The following is a 24,736-nucleotide window of genomic DNA, read 5'->3' as shown; positions in this document are numbered from 1 at the left end:
TAATAACTGTCTCATCATTTTGCTTACTAATCAACACTTTTCCCTTTACTTCATTTAGTTTTACCTTTCTGAAAACAAACAAAAACCAAGGACATTATGCTCCTGGGTTTTTCCTTAATATTACGTTACAAGGTTTATACACCCCCTTTCTATATACAAATCTCATTACTGCAATTAAACACAACTGGGAAAAAATCTAGGAGATGAAAAACGAATGATTTACGGCTATTATTAACAACAACAACAAAGGTTGTCTGACAAAACATTAGGTGTTAAAAATAAATTAGTTCATAATTTGAATCTTTACAGCACTAAATTATGAAGCTAAATGATTGCACAAATTTTGAAATCCAAGAGAAAACCCACCTAGGACTCAGACTAGCAAGAGTCAGGATCACTTTTGCTGTACCAGACAAGTGTATAATTACAGTTTTTTGACTTCATGATGTTATTAAGAATCAATTTTACCTACTATGGGCAGAGACTACTTAAATCATCTTACCGTTAGATAAGAGAAATAAAGTCTTAGATTTAACTTCCTCTGTTAATTGTTCAGTAAATTTCAGGTAGTCAAGGACATATGTATTAGCAGATAGAAGGGCAATATTCTGTTCTCCACATTCATAAGGCATTTGGAGAAGATTTCCCCGATTCTGCATTGCAACTCCTAGAATGTCACCTGGAAACAGGAAAAACAGAAAGTCATATCACTTACAGTTGCCATCTCAGCATGAATAGCCATAGATTAAAAAGGATTGGGGAATTAAGAAACACTTTGTGAGTCTAAAATGTGAAAACAAGGAAAAAGTAATTCTAGATAGATGGATATGAAGAGTGGTGTTATGGTTCGGATATGTGGTATCCCCCAAAGCTCCTGTGTTAACACAGGGATATTCAGAGGTAATATGATTGGCTTAAGAGCTGTAACCTAATCAGTCCATTTTAGTTTAAATGGACAGATTAGTAAATGCAGGCAGGTAAAGCATGACTGGAGGAGGTATGTCACTGGGATGTGCCTGGAAGGATGCATCTGCTCTGTCACCCTTTCCCTCTTTCCTCTTTGCTTCCTGGCTACCATGAGGAAAGCCTTGCTCTTCCACCACGCCCTTCTGCCATGATGTTCTGCCTCACCCAGAGCAATGCAGTCAGCTGTGTGTAGGCTGAAACCTCTGAAAGTATGAGCCCCAAATAAACTTTCCTTTAAGCTATTCCTGGTTAGGTATTGGTGACAAATTCTGGCCATGGTGACAAAAAGCTGACTAACACAGATGGAATTAAAGGAAAATATTTCTGAAGATCCCTTTAACCAGTAAGAATGGGAAGTTAGGAAAATGTGTTTTGCTTGTTTGATTTTGAGAAACCGATCCTATGCCATATAAACTGTAATCTATCCCTCTCCAAAGGGTGTTAATGATAGGCAAGGAAGTTTTCCTTTTATAAAACAGATTTCTCATTTTACTAGAAAATTCCCAGTATCTTTAATAGGAAAAGTTTTTCTGATTTTCTGAGAATGGATCTGATATTTCATATTAGTTACTGTAAGAGAATGTTAGGTTTTCTCTGCACCACTCATCATCTACCAGAACTAACATTTCTTGGCAACGTTATGGAATATGGAAAAAACAAGGAAGACCTGAATAATAATTTCTTCATTGATAGCATAGGAAAATCTCTCCATTTTAGGAAATTTACCTCGACCAAGATTTTCAAATATCGTGAAACAAAGTTTAATCTATTTACCCACAACAGTGACAAAGGCTCTGGCTGAACCTTCCACTACATCATTTGGCAGGTCCATAACTATCTCCTCAGAGGCTCTGGCACCTAAAAAAAAAAAAATCCATAAAAAATAATGTGAAGACTCCCTTTTATAAGTAATAGATTTTAGAAATACATTAGGAAATAGATTTCATTACTTATTTTTATTTTACAAATTGCTTGTTACATGAAATTAAATTGACAGTTTGATCTAGTTTAATACGGCAATATTTTCAGAAAATGGTATAAATCTGTGTGTTTGTTAGTAGCACCCATTCACCATGAGTTTAGTGCCTAAACCATTTATGTAGGGAAAAATGTAAAAATTCAAAACCTTCTGATTAAGACATATAAAATAGTCCATACAAAAAATACAACTTGAAGACTCTGGTTAAGTATTAAAACCTGATCACCATTACCCAGGTAAGACAGTACTCCTGAGGAGCATAAAGAAGGCAGTTGAGGATTAGTGATAGGTCTATGGATTATTTGATCCTAAGAGTACCAAAGCAAAGGTTATATCATGTTCTACTTAAACATAAGCCTGATTTCTCTTTGACCAACACTATATGATGATCATATAATAAAAAGGAGCCAAGCATACATAAGATTGAGAAAAACAGGTTGAGGCAGAGCAATGTTCTAGGTGAACTAAAAAACTCCATAAGCATATTTTTATTTGCTAAATTTATACAAAAAAACTGACCCTATTGAAATATTTTCTTTAGGACTAATTGACCACCTAAAATATCTTCTTACCTTGTGTACAGATAAGGAAACTCTGGGTCATTTCCTTTTCAACACCTTCCGGCTATCAAAGAGTAAACAAAAGCAAACACAAAATGATGAGTCTGTATCATCTTTCCAGAAAGGAAAAGCAGTAAATCATTGGCTCAGTTAGGCCTGGCTGGTAATGTTGCCTTTGCAGATCTGTTCATTGTCCCCTTCACACATATCTAAAGTCACTGTGCATTTCCTACAGCCTTGTGGACTCTCTGTTCTAATAGGTTGGACAAGGATAACCTGTGTCATTGGATGACACTCTAAACTCCTCTGATCCTGTCCAGAATCTCCAGCAGACAGGTGTAAGTGTTTTGTGGAGTAGGGACATGCCCAGAGATGAGGCATCAATTTTTATCTAGGATGACAGGAGCTGCTCAGGAGACAAGGGCAAGTAGATTTGTCTAATGGTTTTGAGAATCAGTTGAAAAAGAGACGGGAGAGGAGTAGGTACACAGGAAGCATCATGAGTCACGAATGAATAAAAAATCAAAAAGCCTGTAAGTTTTACTACCCTGGGTGAGATATCAATTAAAGAAAGGATGAATTTTATGTTCCGACTCATTTAAAATGGAATGTTTTGTATCAAAAGTAACTGCTCAATTAACTCTTTTCGAGAAGAATGTCTTTTATTATTTAGCCTCTCAGACACTATCTGCTTCTTATCAGGAAGAGCTTGATAGTTTTGCAGGTACACACCTCTACCAATAAGCTTCTGACCACAATGTCTTTCCAGTTTAGATTTTGCTGCTCAGTTACTTCGTCTGGGCAGGCACTGTTTGGTTTGGACTCAGCAATCACGGTGATATTCACTTTACCTAGAAAATATTCCCAAATATAAATTAAGTCTACCATCAGCTCCTTGCATAATGAAAAACAATTAGAATCTGTCAATCATATTTTGGAGTGGATAACCCAAATGCTAGCATCATATTAATGTCAGAGCAAATTAACTGGCTGCTTCTGCCTGGAGATAATGTGGTACATTTTGTTTCACCCATTTCAAGATCCTATATGAAAGTATTTATAAATAAATTTCCAAGGTAAGAATTTTGAAGACCTTGCATAGGTTAAAAATTGACAAAGTTTAAATATTGTAGGAAAAATAATCCAAGGCACATTAATATCATTGGTAAACAAAAATAATCTTATAACTCTACTCTTTGCTGCTATACTAATACAATGAATATGAGATAGGAAATTAAAAAAACTTTTTGCCACATCTTAAAAAATTACTCATAATTAGTATTATGCACATCACATCTAGAATTTTTACTGTACTTTTTAACTTTTCCCCTTCCTTATATCTTCAATAAGATACTTCTAAATTTAGTTTCCTAGCTGTAGATAATACATGCCCTGAGACAATATCCTTTTCAGGGTTTGGTCCTCATTCAAGTATTCAGTGTTCTTGATATCCTGTCACAAATCTAGTAAATTTACATATCCCAGATATTCCAATAATTGGTCACTGTGATTGAAGAAAAGTTTTTATATTAGTGACATTTTGAATAAATGATGGGTGAGAAAAAGAAAAACATTAGGGCACGTTAGTGAAAACACGTTCTTCATTTAGGACATGATGTGTAGACTCGACATGTTATACAAATTATCATTTATGTTGTGCTTTTTAAATTTTTTTGGTGGAATTGGAGATTGAGCCCAGAAGGGTTCTGCTTCTTGGTTACATCATCAGCCCCTTTTTAAAATTTTTCTTTTGATCATAAGCTGGCAATCCTTCTGCCTTAGCCTCCCAAGTAACTGGAATTAGAGGTATATACCACCCACCTAGCAGCATTTATGTTGTATTTTATTAAGATTATATTTGCATGCAAATTAATGGTGGCTCTGCTTTATACATTAGCAAATAGAAATTAGGTAAGAACATAATTTTAATGCAGGATAATGAAAAGAGAAAAAAGTAAGAAAAAAATTTGTTTTAGATAATTTAAGGAAAATATAGTACTAAAATGACTTGTTTCTCAAGAGATTGGGACACAAAGTTACTGACCCAATTTCTTAGGTTTAAGATTCCAGAGGTATGTTTTCCTCTCTCCAGCCTGGATAATCTCACTGCTATTGCTTTTCAGGGTGTTGATGTTAGCTTCATAGTTCTGAGATGCTTCTAGTTGAACAGATACCTAAAAAAGGAACGAATACAGTGATTCCTTAACTTACATACTGTGATGTTATTATCCCATCTTTCTTCTTATGACAATTCCGCTTTATTGATTTTGTTTTGTTTTGGGTACTGGGGGTTGAACCAGGAGTACTCAACTACTGAGTCAGATCTCCAGTCACCCCCCTTTTTTTGTGTATTTTATTTAGAGACAGGGTCTCACTGAGTTGCTTAGCACTTCACTGTTGCTGAGGCTGGTTTTGATTTCGTGATCCTCCTGCCTCAGTCTCCCCAGCCGCTAGGATTACAGGTGTGTGCCTCCATGCCAGATTGCTTTTGTTTTAAATTAGCAAAATTAAGATACCAAAAGACTCTTCTTATAAGAAGATAAATATGGGAGAATGTACTTCATTATGAAATGCCATTCTCAAAACTATATTCAAATCATTGCCATGAGTAAAGGCAACTGATTTGTTTGAGGAATGTGGAAACAAGTCTATTCCTTTATAGTATCATTTCACATTTGAGAGTATAGGCAATATAGTGGCATTGAAGGAAAATATTAAGAAACTCTTAGTTTTGTTAGATTTTTGTTTCCAGATCAAAGGAAGCAACTTACCTCTACACAGGTATTCAGGGAACTGAAGACATTGATGATCAAATCACACTGTTCATTTTGAACAACTGAAAAGGGGGCAATGATTTCAACAAAGAAAGACTGGGAAGCTTCCAAGGAGACTGTTGATGAAATGCCAAATCCAGCATCACCGTTCACACAGAAGGCACTTGCCGCCCATTGGGTTATAGTATCAGGGATGAGGAATGAAAGATTTGCGAAACCTGAGGAACTGCAATAAGTGATTATTCCCAAAACACGTTCTTTGTCTGAACTAAAACCTGAATTCAGTGCAGAGTAAGCAGAAACGAATTAACTGAAGGTTAAAAAATGAGTTGTAGTGTTTGGATAGGGCATTAGATAAAAATATTTTTTTAATGTTAATTAACTTGATTTATTCATTTCAGATTGTATACATAAATATAACAATACATCACATTGTGCATCATAAATATGATTTTTCAAATCAATTAAAAATAAATTCAAGTTTTTTTTTAATTTATTTATTTTTATTCATTGTACACAAATGGGGTACAACAGTTGCTTCTCTGGTTGTACAGAAGTAGAGTCACACCATTTGTGTAATCATACATGTACATAATGATATTTGTCTCATTCTGTTATTTTTTCTTCCCCCCACCCCCTCCCCACTTCTTTTTTAGATAAAAATCTTAAGAGACAGATTTCTAAAAAATTTAACCTTAGAAAGGTTATATTCTTTAAAAACATTAGTTTTTTTAAAAAAAAAAAAAAAACAAAGGAAATCAGCTTACATATATCTGCATGAAATTTATAGAGGAGAAAGCTTTGGTGAAAAAAAATCTACTAGGAAAAAAAGACAAAATGATTGGTATTTACAAGTGAATGACACTATATATTTTATAAATATGGTACAGTTGTATATACCCAGAAACAAAAGCTAATGAATAAAAAGAAAAACAAAACAGAAATAAAGACATATGAGAGAAAACTGTTAAAAACTCACTCAACACTGACAAGATCCCATATCCATGTCTCAGGAAAGTTTGTTCTTACTGTTTCCATTACAGCCTGTTCTACATAGTTGACATCTGATATGATTTCAACAGAGAGAGAGAGAGAGAGAGAGAGAGAGAGAGAGAGAGAGAGAGAGAGAATTATAATTCTCAAGAATAGGTTTTTGGCTTTGTGTCCTGTAGACTGTATCTGACATTCTTAAATAGTGTTATTTCCAAAATAATCACAATTGTTAACCTGAATAATGCCATATCCTAGTGTTTTTCTTGTCTGTTTTGAAGGATGAAAACTTCTCATTCTTGATGTTCCTAAAAACTCTGTTTCGTATCTTCTTCTACTACACACTCTTTCCACATTGATACCGCAACACATGACTTAACTGTAATACTTGTTCTAAAGCCTTCTCAGCCTCATGTTCTACCCTGAACTTGATCTTGAGCCCCAAACTTATGCATCCCTGCATGCATTTCCTGTGGATGCTGTATAAGCTTTTGAAATGTAACTGTTCCCAAAGTAAACTCAATATGTATCCCCTTGCTTCTCTCCAGTTACCCAAATCAGAATTATCCTTGTCCCCTCCCTACCCTGCATTCTCCATAACTCATCAACCTACAAATGTCTTCTATTTACAACTTGCAAACAGTTCACAGATCTGTCCATGTTTCTTTATGTCCACCGCCTTTTGATATAAATCCAAAGCTACCACTGTCTTTCCCCTGAATTAACATTTACATAATTTCATAAATTCTTAAGCAGTCTAAATTCCAACTCCCTTTTCCTCACAGCAGACACAGATATCATTTAAAAACTCAAATTACACTGTCTGCTTAAAGCTTATCAATGGTTTATTACATTAGAATGAATTCTGAACACTTTAAATGCCCTGCAATCTTTTCATGATCTGTTTGCCTATCCCTCTTGCTTCAACTGGGCTTGGGCTCTTGCCTTGGCTCTGCTATTCTCAAGGACTGTGGCTTCTTACTTCATCTTTCAAAGTACTTCCCTTTTTACTTGAAATATCGTTCTCTTTTTGTGATACAGTATCATTCATCTTTCATGTCTCAGTATACTGTTCCTCCAGGAGAATTTCATAGGCTCTAGAGAAATTTAGGTCTCTTCTATTCAAAGTTATGTTATTTCCATTTAATGCACTATTCCCAAGTTTTGGGAAATACCTCTATAATTGTAATACTTCCCTCTTAGAAGAAAGTCTCCAGAGAAGCAGTACCCAAATTCAATAAATATTTGTTAAGTAAATTAATAAATGAATGACTAAAGAAAGAAAATATTTTTAAAAAATAGCTTTGGAGGTTGGAGTTGTAGCTCAGTGGTAGAGCACTTGCCTAGCACATGTGAGACACTGGGTTCAATTAAAAATAAATAATAAAAATAAAGTTAATGTGTCTATCTACAACTATTTTTTTTAAAAAAAAAGAATAGCTTTGGGTTTCAGTATATTTTAAACAGAGATAAAGAAAAGTTTAGATTTTCTGATAAAGATCACTAAATATGGTTTAATCTCATAATAGAAAGTGTCATCTTGACCAGGACTTCAAAGTGGTTTCAACTTTTAGACTGTATTAGACCTCTTAAATATTTAAATACCTGTCCTTACATAAAGTTGTCAGGACCTTCATTTTTCTCAGGTGGAACTTCTGACATTATTTCCAGAATCAGACCCACTTTAATCTCTGGACTAATCTCCTGTGAGGCCATAGGGATTTAAGGAGTGCTATTCAAGTCCTCCCAGATGCATTGAGAATACACCTTTGATTTCAGTTCTGCTATGGTGACCTTGTTCTATTTTGCTTCCCTGAATACATTTCTATATTAGAAATCTGCATACTTACATTAGTCATCTCATATATGTCCCAGTTTTATACTTACAGTCCTTCTAGTTGAAAATAAACTGGTATTGGAACATATACCTCTGAAACCAGCTGTCTGGTTATACAGGAATTAAAATATCTCTGCCTTCAGAACATAAGACTGACATAGATAAATAAGACTGATAACATTTTTAGCCTGACTAACCAAAAGAAAGAGAGAAAAGACTCAATTCAACAAAATTAGACATGAAAAATGATACTACCATAGACACTTCTGAAATCCACAGGACCATTAGAAATTATTTTGAGGTTATACTCTAATAAATTGGAAAACCCAGAAAATACTGACAAATTCCTAGACATATATGACCTAACCAAATTGAATCACAGGTTATAGAAAACCTAAAGAGACCAATATGAAGCAGTAAGATTGAAGCAACAAAGAAAAACCCAGGACTAGATGAATTTTTAGCTGAGTTGTACCAGACCTTGAAAGAACTAATGCCAATACTTCCCAAATTATTCCATAAAATGGAAAGAAAGGGAACATTGTCAAATTCATATGAAATCAGTTTCACCCTGATACCAAAACCAGACAAAGACATATCAAGGGAAGAAAACTTAAGACCAATATCTCTGATCAACATAGATACAAAAAACCTTGATAAAATATTAGCCAACTGTATTCAGGAACACAGTAATGGGTTTCATCCCAGTGATGCTAGGTTGGTTCAATAGACACAAATCAATAAACTTAGTTTATCATATAGAGTTAAGGAAAGAATTATATGTTCATCTCAAGGATGCAGAAATATCACTTGACAAAATATAGCACCCATTTACTTAAAAATGCTGAAGAAACTTTAGATAGAAGGAACTTACCTGAACATTGTAAAGGTTATATGCATGAAACCTAAGGTCAACATCATACAGAACCAAGAAAAACCCAAAGAATTTCCTCTGAAATAAGGAATAAGACAAGGATGCCTACTCTCATTACTCCTATTCAATATAGTTCATGAAACTCAGCCAGAGAAATCAGGCAAGAAAAGGAAATTAAAGGAATACCAATAGGAAAAGAAGTCAAATAATGTTGGGACTAATGACACGTTAACTAACTCAGGCTGACTCCTTACTCCCTGGTGAGTGAGCAAGATCAAGGCCTCAAAGGTGGTTTCAAAAGTTAATGACGATAAATTGGACCACCGTCAGGGAGTGGTTAACAACAGTTCCGCAAACGTGATCAGCTCGTGCTTGCCATATAGTCCTATGGGACTCTCATCTGAGTGAACCCCCGCCTTGCTGACCTTTAAGCTGATTGGTTCCCGCCTAGCCTCCACCCTACATAAAAGCTGTGTGACTTCCTCAATAAATGAGTTCCTGCTGTGACTGGTCTCCCTGAAAGCATCTGATTGTCCGCCTGGAGATCTGGGTGCGGGCAGTCAGTCAACCCTACCTTTCCCGGTCTGACCTTGTTGGGGAGTGCTCCCTTCCCTTGTCGCTGGTTGAGAAGAGCAAGGGGGCTTAAGACCCCAACAAAATAACCTTTTGGTGATGACATGATTCTATAAGATCTCCCCACCCAAAACAAAAACAAAAACAAAAACAAAAACAAAAACAAAAAAACACAAAAAGAAAACCCAAAAAACAGTACCAGAAGAGCTCTAGAGCTGATAAATGAATTCAGCAATGCATTGAGATATAAGATCAATATATAAATCAATCACTTTACTATATTTCAATAATGAATCTACAGAGAAAAAAATATCAGGAAAACTATCCCATTCATAATAACATAGGAAAAAACAAAATATTTGGGAATAAATCTCACCAAGGAGGTGAAAGACTTCTACAATGAAAACTATAGAGCATTGAAGAAAAAAACTGAAGAAGACCTTAGAAGATGGAAAGACATCCCATTTTCTTGGTTAGGCAGAATTAATATTGTCAAAATGGTCATATTACCAGAAGCATTAAACAAATTCAGTGCAATCCCCATTAAAATACCAATGATAGTCTTCACAGAACTAGAACAAAACATCTCGAACATTCATCTGGAAAAATAAAAGACCCAGAATAGGCAATGTAATACTAAGCAAGAAGAGTACTATTGGTAGTATCACAATATTGGACCTCAAATTATACTGCAGAGCTCTCGTCACTAAAACAGCATGGTATTGGCACCAAAATGGGCATGAAGACCAAAGGAATTTCTAGAGACAAACCTATATAATAAGGTATGATGGGCACATAAGGGACATCACTCTCCTCTGTCATACTCATTTACAATGACTGTCCTCTCACATCATCACACACTGCTTGGTCCTATTTTGACATTTTGTTCTACCAATAAAAACAATATTCTTCTCATATCGAAAGTCAATTATTCTAATAGCCAAAATCTATTTCTGGCCTGTTTTATTCTGCTTGCTGAAGCTTAGGATGCCTAGTTGTAGCCAAAAACATGTTAAAAATTCACATATAAAAATCCCAATTTTCTGTGGTTTTATCCCCAATACACCTAATTTTAAGAATCATTATGAATATCCCCCAACACAAAATTCTAGATTACGCACATGCACTTCTAGCTGGAGCACTTTGTATCAATGCATACTCTCCTTCTTTTAGATACACAGGCCCAAAGAATGGCAGATTATTCTCCTCTGAACATATTTCTGGTTTCCGGTAATGGAGATTGGTAAAGACTTTCAGACCCATGTCCTTTCAAAGAAACAAACAGAAAGTTCATTCATTTCATGTAAAAAGTATAAAAAGTATTTATTATTATAATAATAAATAGATCATAAATAAGCAGATTTTCTGTGCTAGCAAGGTCTGGGATCATAGGGGTCACCACCTCTATTTGACTTAGGGATAAACTCCTAATTTAGAAGAAAAATGATAATCATTATTATTTTATGTGCTGGCATTTTGCTGAGTATTGTATATCATTCTTTATTTAATATTACTCAGAAATCAGCACTAGCTAATTAACAGAAAAACACCCACCCACCCCCACACACATATACAATGGACACTGAGTAAATTGAAGAGTTGGGACTTGAGTTAAAATCTGTCAGATTGAATACCCCTGTTCTTATACAACTGTAATTCTAATTATAAAGATCCTGTCATAGAAGCCTCAGCACATCTATTTTGTAGCTTAGGTATGTATAGAATCCAGACTATATTTTAGCCTCCTGATTTTACTTTTTCTGCATACAATTTTTTTGTGTAATAAATTGGGTGATTATCTCATTATAAAATCTCTAACCTGAGGTTTTATCATTTCAACCACGTATTTTCAACAGAAAAGAGAAAAATCAATAATAAAAGATGTCTCATTTTATATAACACAATTTTGGAGTACTGGGTTAGCAAATTACTGAAACTAAATCTCAAATTAGGTGAGAAACAACGAAACCGGTATTATGAATACTAAAATTAAAATTGAGAGAAATATTTTGTAAAAGTTTCAATGATCTTACCCTGACAATGTCATAGATGTCTCCATCTCTATAGTTGTTCACAGGCATATAATATAAACCATTATAGAACATATCCTTCTGAGGAATGCAAGGGTCTACCTTGCCATCATCTAGGTTGAGACCTTGGTAGAAATAACCATATGGTTCCACATTTGGAAGCAGGTTGTACACCTGTATGGAAAAGTACATGGTTCCCAGTGGTTTTAATCACTATTATAATAACAAAATTGAAAAAGTTTGTGTCACAGTCATTTACTCTTTTCCTCTTTAAACACAAGGGAATAATATTTAATCCAATATTTTTTGTTGACTTATTATTTCAAAATAAGAAACCAACTTTATTTTAGGCAGTCAATGTCATGTCACAATACTTTTCTAGCCTAGTGTAGAATTTAGGAGAGCATGAAAGAGTTTGCTGAGATCTAGCTATTGATTAATTCAAAGTCAAGTATATAAAGGATTCATTTTTTCTTACTAATAATGCTAAGTCTGTTCCCAGGTCCAGAGGATAATATTACCTGCTGGATTCTAAATTTTTTCATGTAGCTTCATGAGAAAATACAAAATAAAAAAAGAGAGCAAGTAATAATATTCATGACTTACATCACTAACATTACTAAGACACAGAGAAAAATGCTATGATCTTCAAATAGTTAGTGGAAGATAACACCGGCCATTGCAGGCAGGGCAGGTAAGGAGGGAAGGATGTAACGTGATAACATTAGCAATACTGCAGAAACAAAAGAAGAATTTTTCATTAAAAATTATTTTTGAGGGTTGGGGATATAGCTCAGTTGGCAGAGTGCTTGCCTGGCGTGCACAAGGCCCTAGGTTCCATCCCCAGCACTAGCAAAACAAAGAAAAATTTGGTTGGGCACAGAAGCTCATGCCTATAATACCAGCGGCTCAGGAGGCTGAGGCAGGAGGATCATGAGTTCAAAGCCAGCCTGAGCAACTTAGTGAGGCCCCGTCTCTAAATAAAATATAAAAAAGGGCTGGGGATATGGCTTGTGGTTAAGCACCTCTGGGTTCAATCCTGGTTACAAAAAAAATTATTTTTGTAAAATAAAAAAAAAGGTATTTTCCTTTATGAACATTATCCACAAAATATTAAGCATTAGAAAAAAACTTCATATAAAACTGCTATAAGAGAAATAAAAACTGCTAATCAAAATATCTCAGCTGATGAAACTTCTCCACTTAAGTAATTAACTAAATAAATAGAAAAAAGCCATGTCCAAACACTTCAGTATAAATGAAGTGTTCACATGCTGTCATTTGGATATTTTAAAACACTGTGAATCAGAAATTCAATATAGAATAAAAATGGGTGAAACAAAAGAAAACACAAAATAATGATTTATTGAACTCCAAAATAGATGAAATAAACAAAAATATTAAACACAAATATGACACTATAAAAGACCTCAAGAGAAAATAAAATGATCAAAATAAAACTTTAAAGCAGTTTTGGAGAAAAGCATAAAAATAAAAGAATGGATTAAAACAGGTCATAAGCCTCGTGCTTGAATCGCAAAGCAGAGGAGTAGTTGTATTGTATGGATGGAGTTTTTCGAGAAAGGGAAAAATAAAAATTTTAATGTTTAAACTATAATTCAAGATAAATTTTTAGAAATAAAAAAATATAGACTATATATTATATGGTTTTACTGGTACCTGGTAAAACTTCCATCTAATAATAAATATTGAGGGATATTTTACTTAAAGTACTGCATTTTAAGTATTAAGAGGAATAAAACTTCAAGGCCTTCAGAGAAAAAGGTCAAATAACCTAGAACAAAAAATAAACTAGGCTGAAGTCAGAATTCTTAAATACAATATTCAAAGCAAGGCAATAGTGGAACCATATTTTCAAGTAGTTTAAAGTATGAACCAAGAATTTAATGTGCAAGTAGCCTGTCTTCATGTATGAAGAAGTCTTTTGAAAAACAATTTGGAATATGAAGACTTTTAGGGAATTCTAAACCTATGTGACCTTCTGAGGAAGCCAGTAGAGAATGAGCTTTGTGTAACCAAAAGATGAGGAAATTGGTAAAACATTGCAGATAAGAGGAAAAAGTCAGAACATAAGCATTAGATGTTCAAAGAAGAAAAAGATACAACTGTAAAATGAGACAAAAGGCAAAGAAAAGCAGAAAACAGAGTAAGATTATTGACTGTTGAGTAGGTAAAAGGTCTAAGTCAAAGAATACCACTTAAAAATAACTAGCTTAATTTTGAGGTTAAACAAGAGCATGAGACCCTGGGTTTGATCTCAACAACTGCAAAAGGACAGAAAAAAAAAAAAAGTTTAAACAAGAAAAAAGTGAGATTAGGGTATTATAAAATATAACCACTAAAACAAAATATTGATTTAACCTAAACACCAAAAAATAAAAATAAAAAAGGAAAAAAAGATATCCATAACAAAGCAAAAAACCAACGAGGAAGTAAATTTAACAGTAATTATAACAAAAGTAGTATGATAGAATTCAAGCCTAAATATACAAATCATTATTAATACAAGTGAAAGGAATTAATTTTCCTTGAAGAGCAACATTTTTTTTGAAAAAGCAAAACCCAATGATATAATTTATATAAAAAATAATGAAGCACAATGTTTCAGTGTTTCAAAGAAAAAAGGTAACTCTAAAGGGCAGGTAAATAAAAATAATAAGGAGGCAGAGGTTGCGGTCCTCCTGATATCAGAAAAAAACAGAATTAAGGCCAAAATGCATCAAGTAAAATAGAGGATTGTGATTTATATTGCTAAAAGCTGCAATTCATAATAAAGTTTTAATAGTTATGAATATCTGTGTCCCATGTAATAAGCAGAAATTACACAGAGAGAAAAATATGTAAACAATACTAACAGGGTATTTATTCTTACTATTTTCAGTATAAGACTCGCTAAGTGGATTTAAGAATACAGACAAGAGTAAAAAAATCTAAATCATCAGATTTTATGGGTACAAAATAAGATAATAGAAACTATATCTTCTCACCAAATGGAAACATTGTTAAAAACATATTTGGGCACAAAAATATATCAGTAGACTTTATAAAATAGAAATATTACCAATTATAAGACAATATAAAATGAAACTAAAATAAATTCAAGATAAAAAGGCATTTCTACACATAAATTAAAAAATGTTCCAGTAAGTACATTTCTTGGTGAAAGGATAAATGCAAACAGAAATTAAAGAATTTCTTTAAAATAAAAATGGGGCCATCATGACATATCAGAATGCATGGAATGTTTTTGAAAGTAGAGATCAGGGCTGGTTGTAGCTCAGTGATGCAGCACTTGCCTAACATGCATAAGGCTATGGGGTTGATCCTCAGGCACACACACACACACACACACACACACACACACACACACATTAGAAAAAAACACCTAACCATCCAAACCAAAAAATAAAAATCGAAAAATTGAAAAAACTGTGTAAATTTTAAATAATAAAAAAATATACTAACTAAAAGCAACAACAACAAAATGAAACACTACTAAGGAAATGCTAAATTAAGATAGAGTACCAAAAAACCCATACTGCATCTAACTGACATAAATTAAAATCCCATTTTTTTGGAAAGAGCAAAATAGGGAAAACACTAATTAATAAAAAACAAGTACAAATATACAAAATAACAATTATATAATGGAGAGGAAAATATAAAGATAAAGTAAATGTAATGACACTGACAACATGGTTTGTAAAATTCTTTTTTTTTTTTTTTTTTGTGGTGCTGGGGATTGAACCCAGGGCCTTGTGCATGTGAGGCAGGCACTCTACCAACTGAGTTACCTCCCCAGACTTGTGAAATTCTTGAGGCTTCCCTTTTCAACAATATATTGAAAAAATATAAAAATCTTAATTTCTTAAAAAACATAATGTGCCAATGCTGACACCAGTAGAGAAAGAAAACTTAAACTATTTTCCCCAAAGAAAAAGAAAATTGGTAAGAATGTATGATACACAAATGTACCTGACACTAGTCATTTCTACTAAGGTTAAGAAAAAGGCAAGAATGCTATTCCCCCTTGCAATTTGGTACTGCACTGGTATTAGGGGGAAAAATAGTCATATACAATGAAAAATGAAAGGGATGCCATGTTATTTGTTCATAACATGGCAGCACATCTGAAAGTCCCCAGAAAACCAATGAAAAACCAATTCAACCCAAAGCAATCCAGCAATTTTGCAAAATATAAAATTATTAGGCAAAAATGACTCCTTTAACAGAAAAAAAATATTTAGAATATATAATAGAAGGGAAAACAATCTCATTTTCAACAGAAAAAAGTTGAAATGCTGATAAACTTACCAGGAAACTGTATAGGAAAAACATTTAAAATTTAAATTCACAAAAACACAAAAGTATGCTTGGACAAATAAAAAGACATTTATTGTTCTGAATCAGAACATCACCCCATAAAGTTGAAATTATTGTTAGTTTATAAATTCTGTGTAATCACAACAAAAATATCAGTAAACTGGAATTTGAGAACTTGGAAATAAGTTGGTACCCACAATCACCAATAGCAGCTAGGGGAACCCTGAAATTGAATTGACTGGGGAACCCAGGAAGGCCAAAGAAGTTGATTCATAACAATAATTTTTACATACCACAGAGCCTCTATAATTGAAACAGTGTGGAACTGACACATGATAAAACAGACCAATGGAATAGAATATGAAGTTCAGAAATAAACATAACTATAAATAGAAACATATAAAAAATTTCATATTTTAAATGAAAAGAGTGAAGATGATGTTGTGTCAAATAGATCACTATTAATTGAAACAAGACAAATTAGATTAATATTATTCTATACTCAGAATTAGGCTCCCTGGGAAAATATTGGTTTTTAAGACTAATGCAAAGACAATAAAAGATAGGTCTGGAACATTCTTGAAGTAGAAAGTTTCTTGAGAGCTAGAACCAGCATGTGGACATGTCAAAAAAGACATAGAGACCAACTTGAAGATATTCCTACTGAACAAACCTGGAACAATTTGAGCATAAAAATAATTAAGAATAGCAATAAATTTTTCACCATTGAATAATAGGAATTGTGTTTCCTCAATGAAGAGGAAAAGGTAAAACTGGAATAACCACCAACTATTACAGCAATATTGATTCAGGTAAGAATTATTAATGAATGCATCTACATGGAAACATTGATGAGGTTATACACACAGACTTAACAAACACAAACTGTTTATCAGTTCAATGGGGATAATAAGACAATGGATATACAGGAAAACATCTTCACCATGGTAGTCAAAATTAATATTATCAAAGATGGGAAGATGGATCTTGTGTAACTTGGATATAATATCCTGAAAAACATATCACTTATGTGGTATTCTGCATATAGATACATAAATCCCACCTAATCATAGGAAGCATTACATAAACCTAATATAAGGAATATTCTATTAAATAACAGATATGTCTTGCATTCTTCAAAAATGTCCATTCCATAAAGAAAAAAAGAAAGACTCTTTTCCAGATTAAAGAAAACTAAAGAGATATTTGACTAACAAATGCTGCGTATGATTCTTTTCTGAATCTTTCACTACAGGAATAAAGCAAAATGTGGTTAAAAAAAAGGAGAATTAACAATGGGACATAGTGGTCAAATTAGGTCCCAAGTATCAAATGAATACTAAATATTATTATAAAGTTCTTAACATGTCATAATCATTCATAGAATTATGTTTTACTATGAGTGCTGAGTAACTCAAGAAAAATAAGTGTATAAGCCATGAAGTAACAAAGGAATAAAATAGTTGATGTTTTCAACATGTTCCATCTCACATAAGCTTCATATAAAGGATAAGACTTTGAGTCCAGATAGAAATAAGAAAATTGAGGAAATCAGGGATCTTACACTTTCAGCTGACAGCTGTTGTTCCGATTTCAGCAGGAGGACACTTTTATCCACAGCCCCAAGGGCACAGAATGAGTCAGGGGCTGCTTGAAGATAGAGACTGACATTGGAGCCAGGAAGCCCCCGCTCCTTAGAGAACTTGATGCTAACCTGAAGTGGAGAAAGAAAAGAAATGAGAGTAGAGATAATTTTCTATGAAGATAATCTGAATCAATTCAATCTTTTCTTAATAAATCCTGATAGATTCTGTATATATATATTTCTCCAGCCCATGTTCACCCACAACTCTCCTTAAAGGGCACATCTCCTTTACCACCCTCCTGTTATCTCAGGATTAGCACTTTTGTTAAGGATAATTCATTCCATTTGGCAATTTTCTGATTCCCTAATAACTTAAATGATACCCACCCTTATTGTGAGATTACCATGTAAAGATCATAGTGGTCAGTTAAGGAGGTACCAAGAAACAAACTGCTTACCCTTCTTATTCTGGACAGGTCAGAAATAGAAAAAAAATCACCTTGTTTTTAAAACATTTCTCAATCTGGAACTTGACACTGTCGGCCACGATTTCTCCACTGGGGTGAAGGGTGTAGACAAAAAGGATAGCCACAGGAGCCAGATCGGCACTGATGCTGATGGGAAATGAGAAGTTTCCATTCCAGGCTGTGTAAATAGGAGATCAACAGATATGATGTCAAAAATTTCTTGTATCACTGGGTATGCTTAGATAAAAGAGAATGGCTTATGGATAGAAAGTGCAAACTAGGCTTTGTTTTAAAGGCAAACAAATTAAATAATGCAAATTACATATGAAAAAAAAAGACTGTGTAATTTAGGTAATTAGAATACTCTGGTTTTGGAAATCCCTTTTCTGTAATGTACTCGATGACCTCGCAATAGTAGAAAGAGGTCAAAGTGTCCTGTATCAAAATATTTGGTAACTTTCTTTAAGCCATCCTATTTGCACTTTGCCCACAAATTGAAATAAGTGCTCTTCCTAACTTCTGGACTCTCTAATATTTCCTTAAAGAAAAAAAAAGGTAAACTACATATTTATAAATGGTTACATTATATACACCTTTGTTTCTGATTTCCTTTTGTCCACTGAGGAAGATAGCTCCTTTTACCATCATCTGTATAGGACAAAGAAAACACAATATGAGATCTATTGCCTAATATCATATCATATTGTTATTATATAATGAATTATCCAATGATAATTCTGTTTCATAAGATAACAGTAGCTTCCACAAATTAAAAGTGAACTTGGCACATTTGAAGAACAGAAAGTAACCACAATGGATTGAGTGCCTATTATGTACTAGAAACTCTGTGAACAATGTGAAACGTACTGTAGGAGCCAGTGAATTTATCCAGACTATCTAGCTCTGAATATGCCTTTATCTAATCACTATTAACTTTATGATTTAAGACACATCATTTTATCTGTTTCCCCTCTGTTCCATTAGCTGTAATATGGGATTCTATAAGGCTGAGGAAGCCAACCAACACATAGAAGGGTAGAGCCTGACATGTAATACTCATCCCAGGAGGCAGAACTTACCATTTCCAATTATATTATACATCTGAAGAATCCAAGGCTTAGGGAGTTTAAAAACCTGTCCAGGATGGACTAACTTGTGTGATTAAGAGGAGAGGGTGGGGGCTGGGTGTGGTGGTGACTCAAGAGGCTGAGGCAGGGGGATCATAACTTCAAGGCCAGTTTCAGCAACTTAGAAAGGCCACAAGCAACTTAGTGAGACCCTGTCTCAAAATAAAAAGTAAAAATGCTGGGGATGTAGCTCAGTGGTAGAGCGACCCTGGGTTCAGTCCTCAGTACCAAAAAAGAAGAATGAGGAGAAGTAGGAGGACGTGGGGGAAGAGCAGAAGGAGAAAGAAAAGAAAAAGAGCACAATGACGTAGTGGCATTCAAGTCTGTGTGTCACTCTTCAATATGCCTTGAGGACACAAAGTGAATCTTCCATTTTCCTTTTTTTGTATCTGCCTAATATTTTACTATCACAAAGAGTTATAAATACTCATATAAATTATATGAGTTATAATTCAATGCCTAAGAAAGCAGACTCTGAACGGCAAGTTTCGAAATCTGAGGGAAACAATCTGAGAGCATTTTATCTGTTTGTTTGTTTCTAATGGGTCCAATAGTGAGCAAAATGAGAGGCTGGAACTCCCTCAGATTGACATGACTCAGCTGATGCACACTGTCTGAACTGTCCTATGCCCACAAACTCACAATTAGGCAGGATTTCAAGAATTCACTAACTGAGACTTACCAAATAGAAGAAGTTGACATTTGAATTATCCTTATATGCATCGGGATTTAAGGAGTAATGGACGGTAATAATCTTCTGTTGGTTACATTTAAGTTGCTTTGGTTCAGGAGCAATCTTCAGGAAGCTGCTGGTTCGGGAATAAAAGCGTGAAACTTTGAAGTGGGCATCGGAATACTCAGGTGTCAACCAGCTGGTAGGATAGCAGCTCTGAGGTTGAACATATGAGGCCTGACAGGTAAAACAAAGAGAAGGATCTCAGAGATGTAAAGACTTCCAAAGAAAGTAACAGAACAGAAGACCTGTCTTCAAACCAGAGAGGAAACAGCCTGGGGCTGACATTTCATTGTTGAGTTATTGGAAGTGAAATAACAACACCCTTCTCTTTTATGTACTAAAAATCACCATAATTGTATAAATATTTCATTAAACTAACAATAAATTGTTTCTTACAGTTGAATGGAAGTCAGAGAATTAGACTTAATCTCTATTTCCTGAAGCTATATTTGAAGACTGACAAATTGTTTAACTGCAAAATTCCATTTAAGCAGCAGAAAAGAGAAATCAGAGTATCCCCCCTATCTATGCATAAAATGATCTGAAGGAAAAAATCAAATTTTCTCCATGAGTGAATTCTAGTTACACAGAGAAGAATACTGATTGTTATAGAACTTATAACAATTGTAGTATTATTAGTTTCTCATCATCCTGAACAAATATTCTCATATATTATTTAACAAACAAGCAAAAAACATATACTGTCTTAAGCAACAGTGGAATGAATCTGATATAATTTTCAAATGTACATATATGAAAACAACACAGTGAATCCCACTATCATGTACATCCATAAGGATGGGATCCTAACTAGAATAAGATATATTCTATGTTTGTATAATTATATCAGATGGATTCTGCTGTCATGTATAACTTAAAAAAAGAATCAACAAATTAAAAAGAAGAGAGAGAGAGAGAGAGAGAGAGAGAGAGAGAGAGAGAGAGAGAAATAGAAACTCCTAATGTTCAAAATTCCTAACATTTGATTCTGATGTAGGATACCTACCAGTCTTCATCTATTCTTTGATTTCTTACCTTCAGTTTGAATTCTGGATCAAATATGCCTGAAGTATCAATGGAAAATTGAGCTTCACCATTCTCATCTGTAGTGTAATTTCCTATAATTTTATCATTGAGCTCCAATTGCAACAACTTGCTCACCATAGGAACATTATTGGGACCATAAAATTTAAGCTGTACAAATAAGGAAGTGTTAATATTCTTCAAATACAAAATTTCATATTCCTACAGAGAAATAATTTTCTATTCATAATTTTGATCACTCAATAGAAATTTTCTTAAATTCTAATGAACAGAAAGATGTTTTATTAAATATATATGTGTGTGTATATAAAATATGGAAACAACTAAAATTGTATTTATTCCTTTCAGCCTAGGACTTTTCCAGTATATCAGATATGGTAATATTAAAGATGTACTATGAAAGTAGGGAAAAAAAAATATCTAGAAATTTTCAAAGGATAATCAGTGATCGAATAAAATGAAATAGGGACATGCATTTTTTTTTTAAGTTAAACTTACAGTTCCAAAATAAGAAATTCCTCTTCTATAAAAGGGGTCCATATTCTCAAAGTTCACACTACCAAGTGATGAAGTGATAAAAATAGAGGTCTTTTCACTGATTTGTACACCTGTAAGAAATGAGGAAACACAGTGTCAAGAAAGAATTAACCATTCCACCAAATATTCCAGAACTGGGGATATAACTCTGTGGTGGAGCACTTGCCTAACATGTTCAAGGCCCTGGCTTCAATCTCAACACCTGGGGGGTGTGGAGAGCTTAAGGCACACACAAGAACTATATGAATACAGGTTTACATTTTTGTTCTATATTAAAAAGGAGGTATAAATGATTTGAAATACATGCAACCTATTTCTTTGAAAGGAATGATAGTTAAATCAGGAGCAGGAGAAAATGCTCTTAAGTTTTTCCTTCCTACCATTCCACTCAGTTCTGGCTTGTAACTTTATAATGGAAAATATCTTAAACCATAGGGTTTCCACTTTTGAAAACTTTCTTGACCTACAAAATAACTATATAGCATTTAGAGTTTATTCAGGGCTGGGGAGATAGCTCAGCTGGTAGAGTGCTTGCCTTGCAAGCACAAGGCCCTGAGTTCGATTCCCAGTACCACAAAAAAAAAAAAAAAAAAAAAAAAATAGACTTTATTCAGATTTGAAAAGCAAAGTTAAAAAAAAAAAAAGTCTTGAGATAACAACAAACCAATAGGCAGAATCAAACATATTTAGTTAAGTTGTTGTAATAATAGAAGTGTGACAAACTCACCTATTGTGAGAGCTATGGCAATTTTGATAAAGTATATGTACATAGATCACTAAATAAAGAGTGTACTCCCAACCTCTTTATAAGTTGTAAGAAATTATGAGCCATTCAACTGGTTCCCTCACCAAAATTAAATCTCACTTTCCTGTTTTTTCACTTGTTTAAGAAATATTTACTGAGCACTCACTATGTATAAGTTTGTAAATTTCTCACTAATAGTCATTTTCATTTGCAAATGTTCCCAGTTCTAATAAATCAGGGCTTGATAAACGTCCATAAAGACTCTAATAGTCATTCTAGGGTTTGGACCACTCTGGGTTGAGTCTGACACGAGTACTCTACTTTGTTATAGCTGTTAAGCAAGGTAAACAAAATATGGCTATGTTCAAAAAAATCTGGTCCTCAGGATATAGGTTTTAAGTACTGAGAATAAAATCAGAAATTAGGTGATGGCAATTGCTTATCAACTGATATATACAAAGTTAAAAAGGAATTGATAATTTATTAGCTCAGCTCTATTACTTCTGGTTAATGTAGTCACAGAAACAGATAAAGTCATAAAACATTTACATAATTATTTTATTTTAAATATAATCAGGAAAATTTTATTCAAAAGCAACCCTCAAGTTGACCTAAGGGCAAAAGTACAACTTTTTACCAGTTTGAGCAATAATTGGTGTGTATTTTATACATGCTGCTAACTTAATCAACTTCTTCCCAGTAAGCTGATATCCCAGTTGTACATAAAACAATCCTTACCTGTCCCAAATTCTGTAACAATTACATTGACATTAAATGTCATAAAAAATCCAGAACGATAGAGTTGGAAGACTTTTGTATGTACAATTTGAGAAACACAACCATTTTGCAACTGAAAAATAAAGAGAAAATAAAGTGAAAAAGTTAGGGATTCAAGAGCATTTTAAAAACTATGAATTTTTAGCATAAGTATATAACCACCACCACCCAGGACTGTTGAAATAACTAAAGAAAAAAATTAAAGGAGGAGAAGGGGGAGGAGGGAAAAGATTACATCAGCATATCAAACAAGGTAAAGAAGATAATCATTATTTCACAGATTTGAAAGAAATTCTCCTGGAAGCAATGTCAATGGGAGGAGATTAAAGGATGGAAATGAAGTTGAATGATATTTTAAAAGTAAGATATTAAAATCATCTTGAAAGGCACTAAAATGGGTGGAACAGAATCACTTTTCAAGGCTGTACCATCAAAATAAATACTTCTTAAGAGTAAATTGTACATTTAAAATTAGGAAAAATCTATAATCTTTTGCCAGTAACATCAACAATTAAAACAATATATATTTTGTTATATTTGAAAAATATTCACTAATTTAAAATTTTAAACATTACAAGGATCTGTCAATTCATTTGGTTCTTAAGATTCTCATATGAACTAGGCCCTATTATTATAACCATATAAGGATGAGTAAACTGAAACACAAGTACATTATATAACCTACTCAAGGCCACACAGTTATTTAAGGTGTTGGAGCTAAACAAGTGTGGTGGTTGTAGAGTGTGCACTCCTAAAGACTAAGGAGCTATTTTATCAATGACATCAAACACATTACTTCTACTTTGTCTAAATAATACAAGTTAAAATGAAATAATTAAAAGTGGCCAGAAGACTCTTAATGACTTTGAAATTAGGAGAAAAATGTTTTTAGTCATCTTTCAATCAAAGAGAAAAGTAAGGTTAACCAGTAAGAATTTAGATATAGGGTAAAGGAAAAATACTTTGCATCAAATGACATTAAGTTGTATGGAGAAAGGAAACTGTAAAACACTGAATGTGTGTATTACTAAATGAAGCCACTAACACAGTCAGCCCTTTGTATTCATGGGTGCCACAACCATGGATTTAGCCAACCACGCTAAAAAATATTTGGAAAAAAATGCACCTGTACTGAACACAAACAGAATTTTTCATTTGTTATTATTCCTTAATAATACTGTATAACAACTATTGACATCACATTTACATTGTTAGATAGCATAAGTACTCTAGAGAAGTTAAAGTATACTAAAGGATGTGCTCTAGATTATATGTAAATCTATACCATTTTATAGAAGGGCCTTAGCTAACCCCAGATTTTGGTATATATGGGGTTTCTGAAATCAATTCCCTTTGATAGGGAGGGATGACTATATATTTAAAATATCAACTAAAATATTAGGAAAAGGAATTATTAAGATGAAGATTAAAATAAATGATTGATGAACATAAATAACATAAGAATATAATAAAAACCTGTACAATAGGCAAACACAAGTGTGATTTAGAATAAAGATGAAAAGCAAACATATAAAATGGGTGCTATGAACTCAATATCTAGGTGGGAGAAAATAAACTTCTTATATTAAACATTATCAAAAATTAATTTTATGTTTACTGAAGAAATTGAAATAATCTTAAAGCATACTTAGTTACAAATGCAACAGAAGGGCAAATCAGACATTTTTTATCCTAAGTCTGAAACCCAAAAATGGTAAGAGCCTTGGGATGTCAAAAATAGCACAATTGCAAAGTCAATGGTTTGACTTATTTAAATACTTGAAAAATTTG

General features: G+C 33.4%; 1 protein-coding gene across 1 annotated transcript in view; it reads right to left on the bottom strand.

Moving 5' to 3' along the window:
- The window catches only part of LOC124982812 (ovostatin homolog 2-like), a 52,816-nt gene that overhangs the window by 19,001 nt on the left and 9,079 nt on the right, over positions 1-24,736 (bottom strand). The window contains exons 9-24 of the mRNA XM_047549727.1: positions 22,907-23,018; positions 21,385-21,494; positions 20,878-21,036; positions 19,789-20,016; positions 18,573-18,627; positions 18,012-18,157; positions 17,492-17,641; positions 11,587-11,757; positions 10,675-10,819; positions 6,259-6,343; positions 5,277-5,505; positions 4,550-4,679; positions 3,238-3,356; positions 2,518-2,569; positions 1,741-1,824; positions 503-679 (exon numbers count right to left, since the gene is read on the bottom strand). Of these exons, the coding sequence (XP_047405683.1) occupies positions 503-679; positions 1,741-1,824; positions 2,518-2,569; positions 3,238-3,356; positions 4,550-4,679; positions 5,277-5,505; positions 6,259-6,343; positions 10,675-10,819; positions 11,587-11,757; positions 17,492-17,641; positions 18,012-18,157; positions 18,573-18,627; positions 19,789-20,016; positions 20,878-21,036; positions 21,385-21,494; positions 22,907-23,018 (2,152 nt within the window). The remainder of the gene's footprint in view (positions 1-502; positions 680-1,740; positions 1,825-2,517; positions 2,570-3,237; positions 3,357-4,549; positions 4,680-5,276; positions 5,506-6,258; positions 6,344-10,674; positions 10,820-11,586; positions 11,758-17,491; positions 17,642-18,011; positions 18,158-18,572; positions 18,628-19,788; positions 20,017-20,877; positions 21,037-21,384; positions 21,495-22,906; positions 23,019-24,736) is intronic.

The sequence above is a fragment of the Sciurus carolinensis genome, chromosome 4 (genome assembly GCF_902686445.1).
Source record: "Sciurus carolinensis chromosome 4, mSciCar1.2, whole genome shotgun sequence".
NCBI classification, from domain to species: Eukaryota; Metazoa; Chordata; class Mammalia; order Rodentia; family Sciuridae; genus Sciurus; species Sciurus carolinensis.
This window is presented reverse-complemented; position numbering and strand designations above follow the sequence as displayed.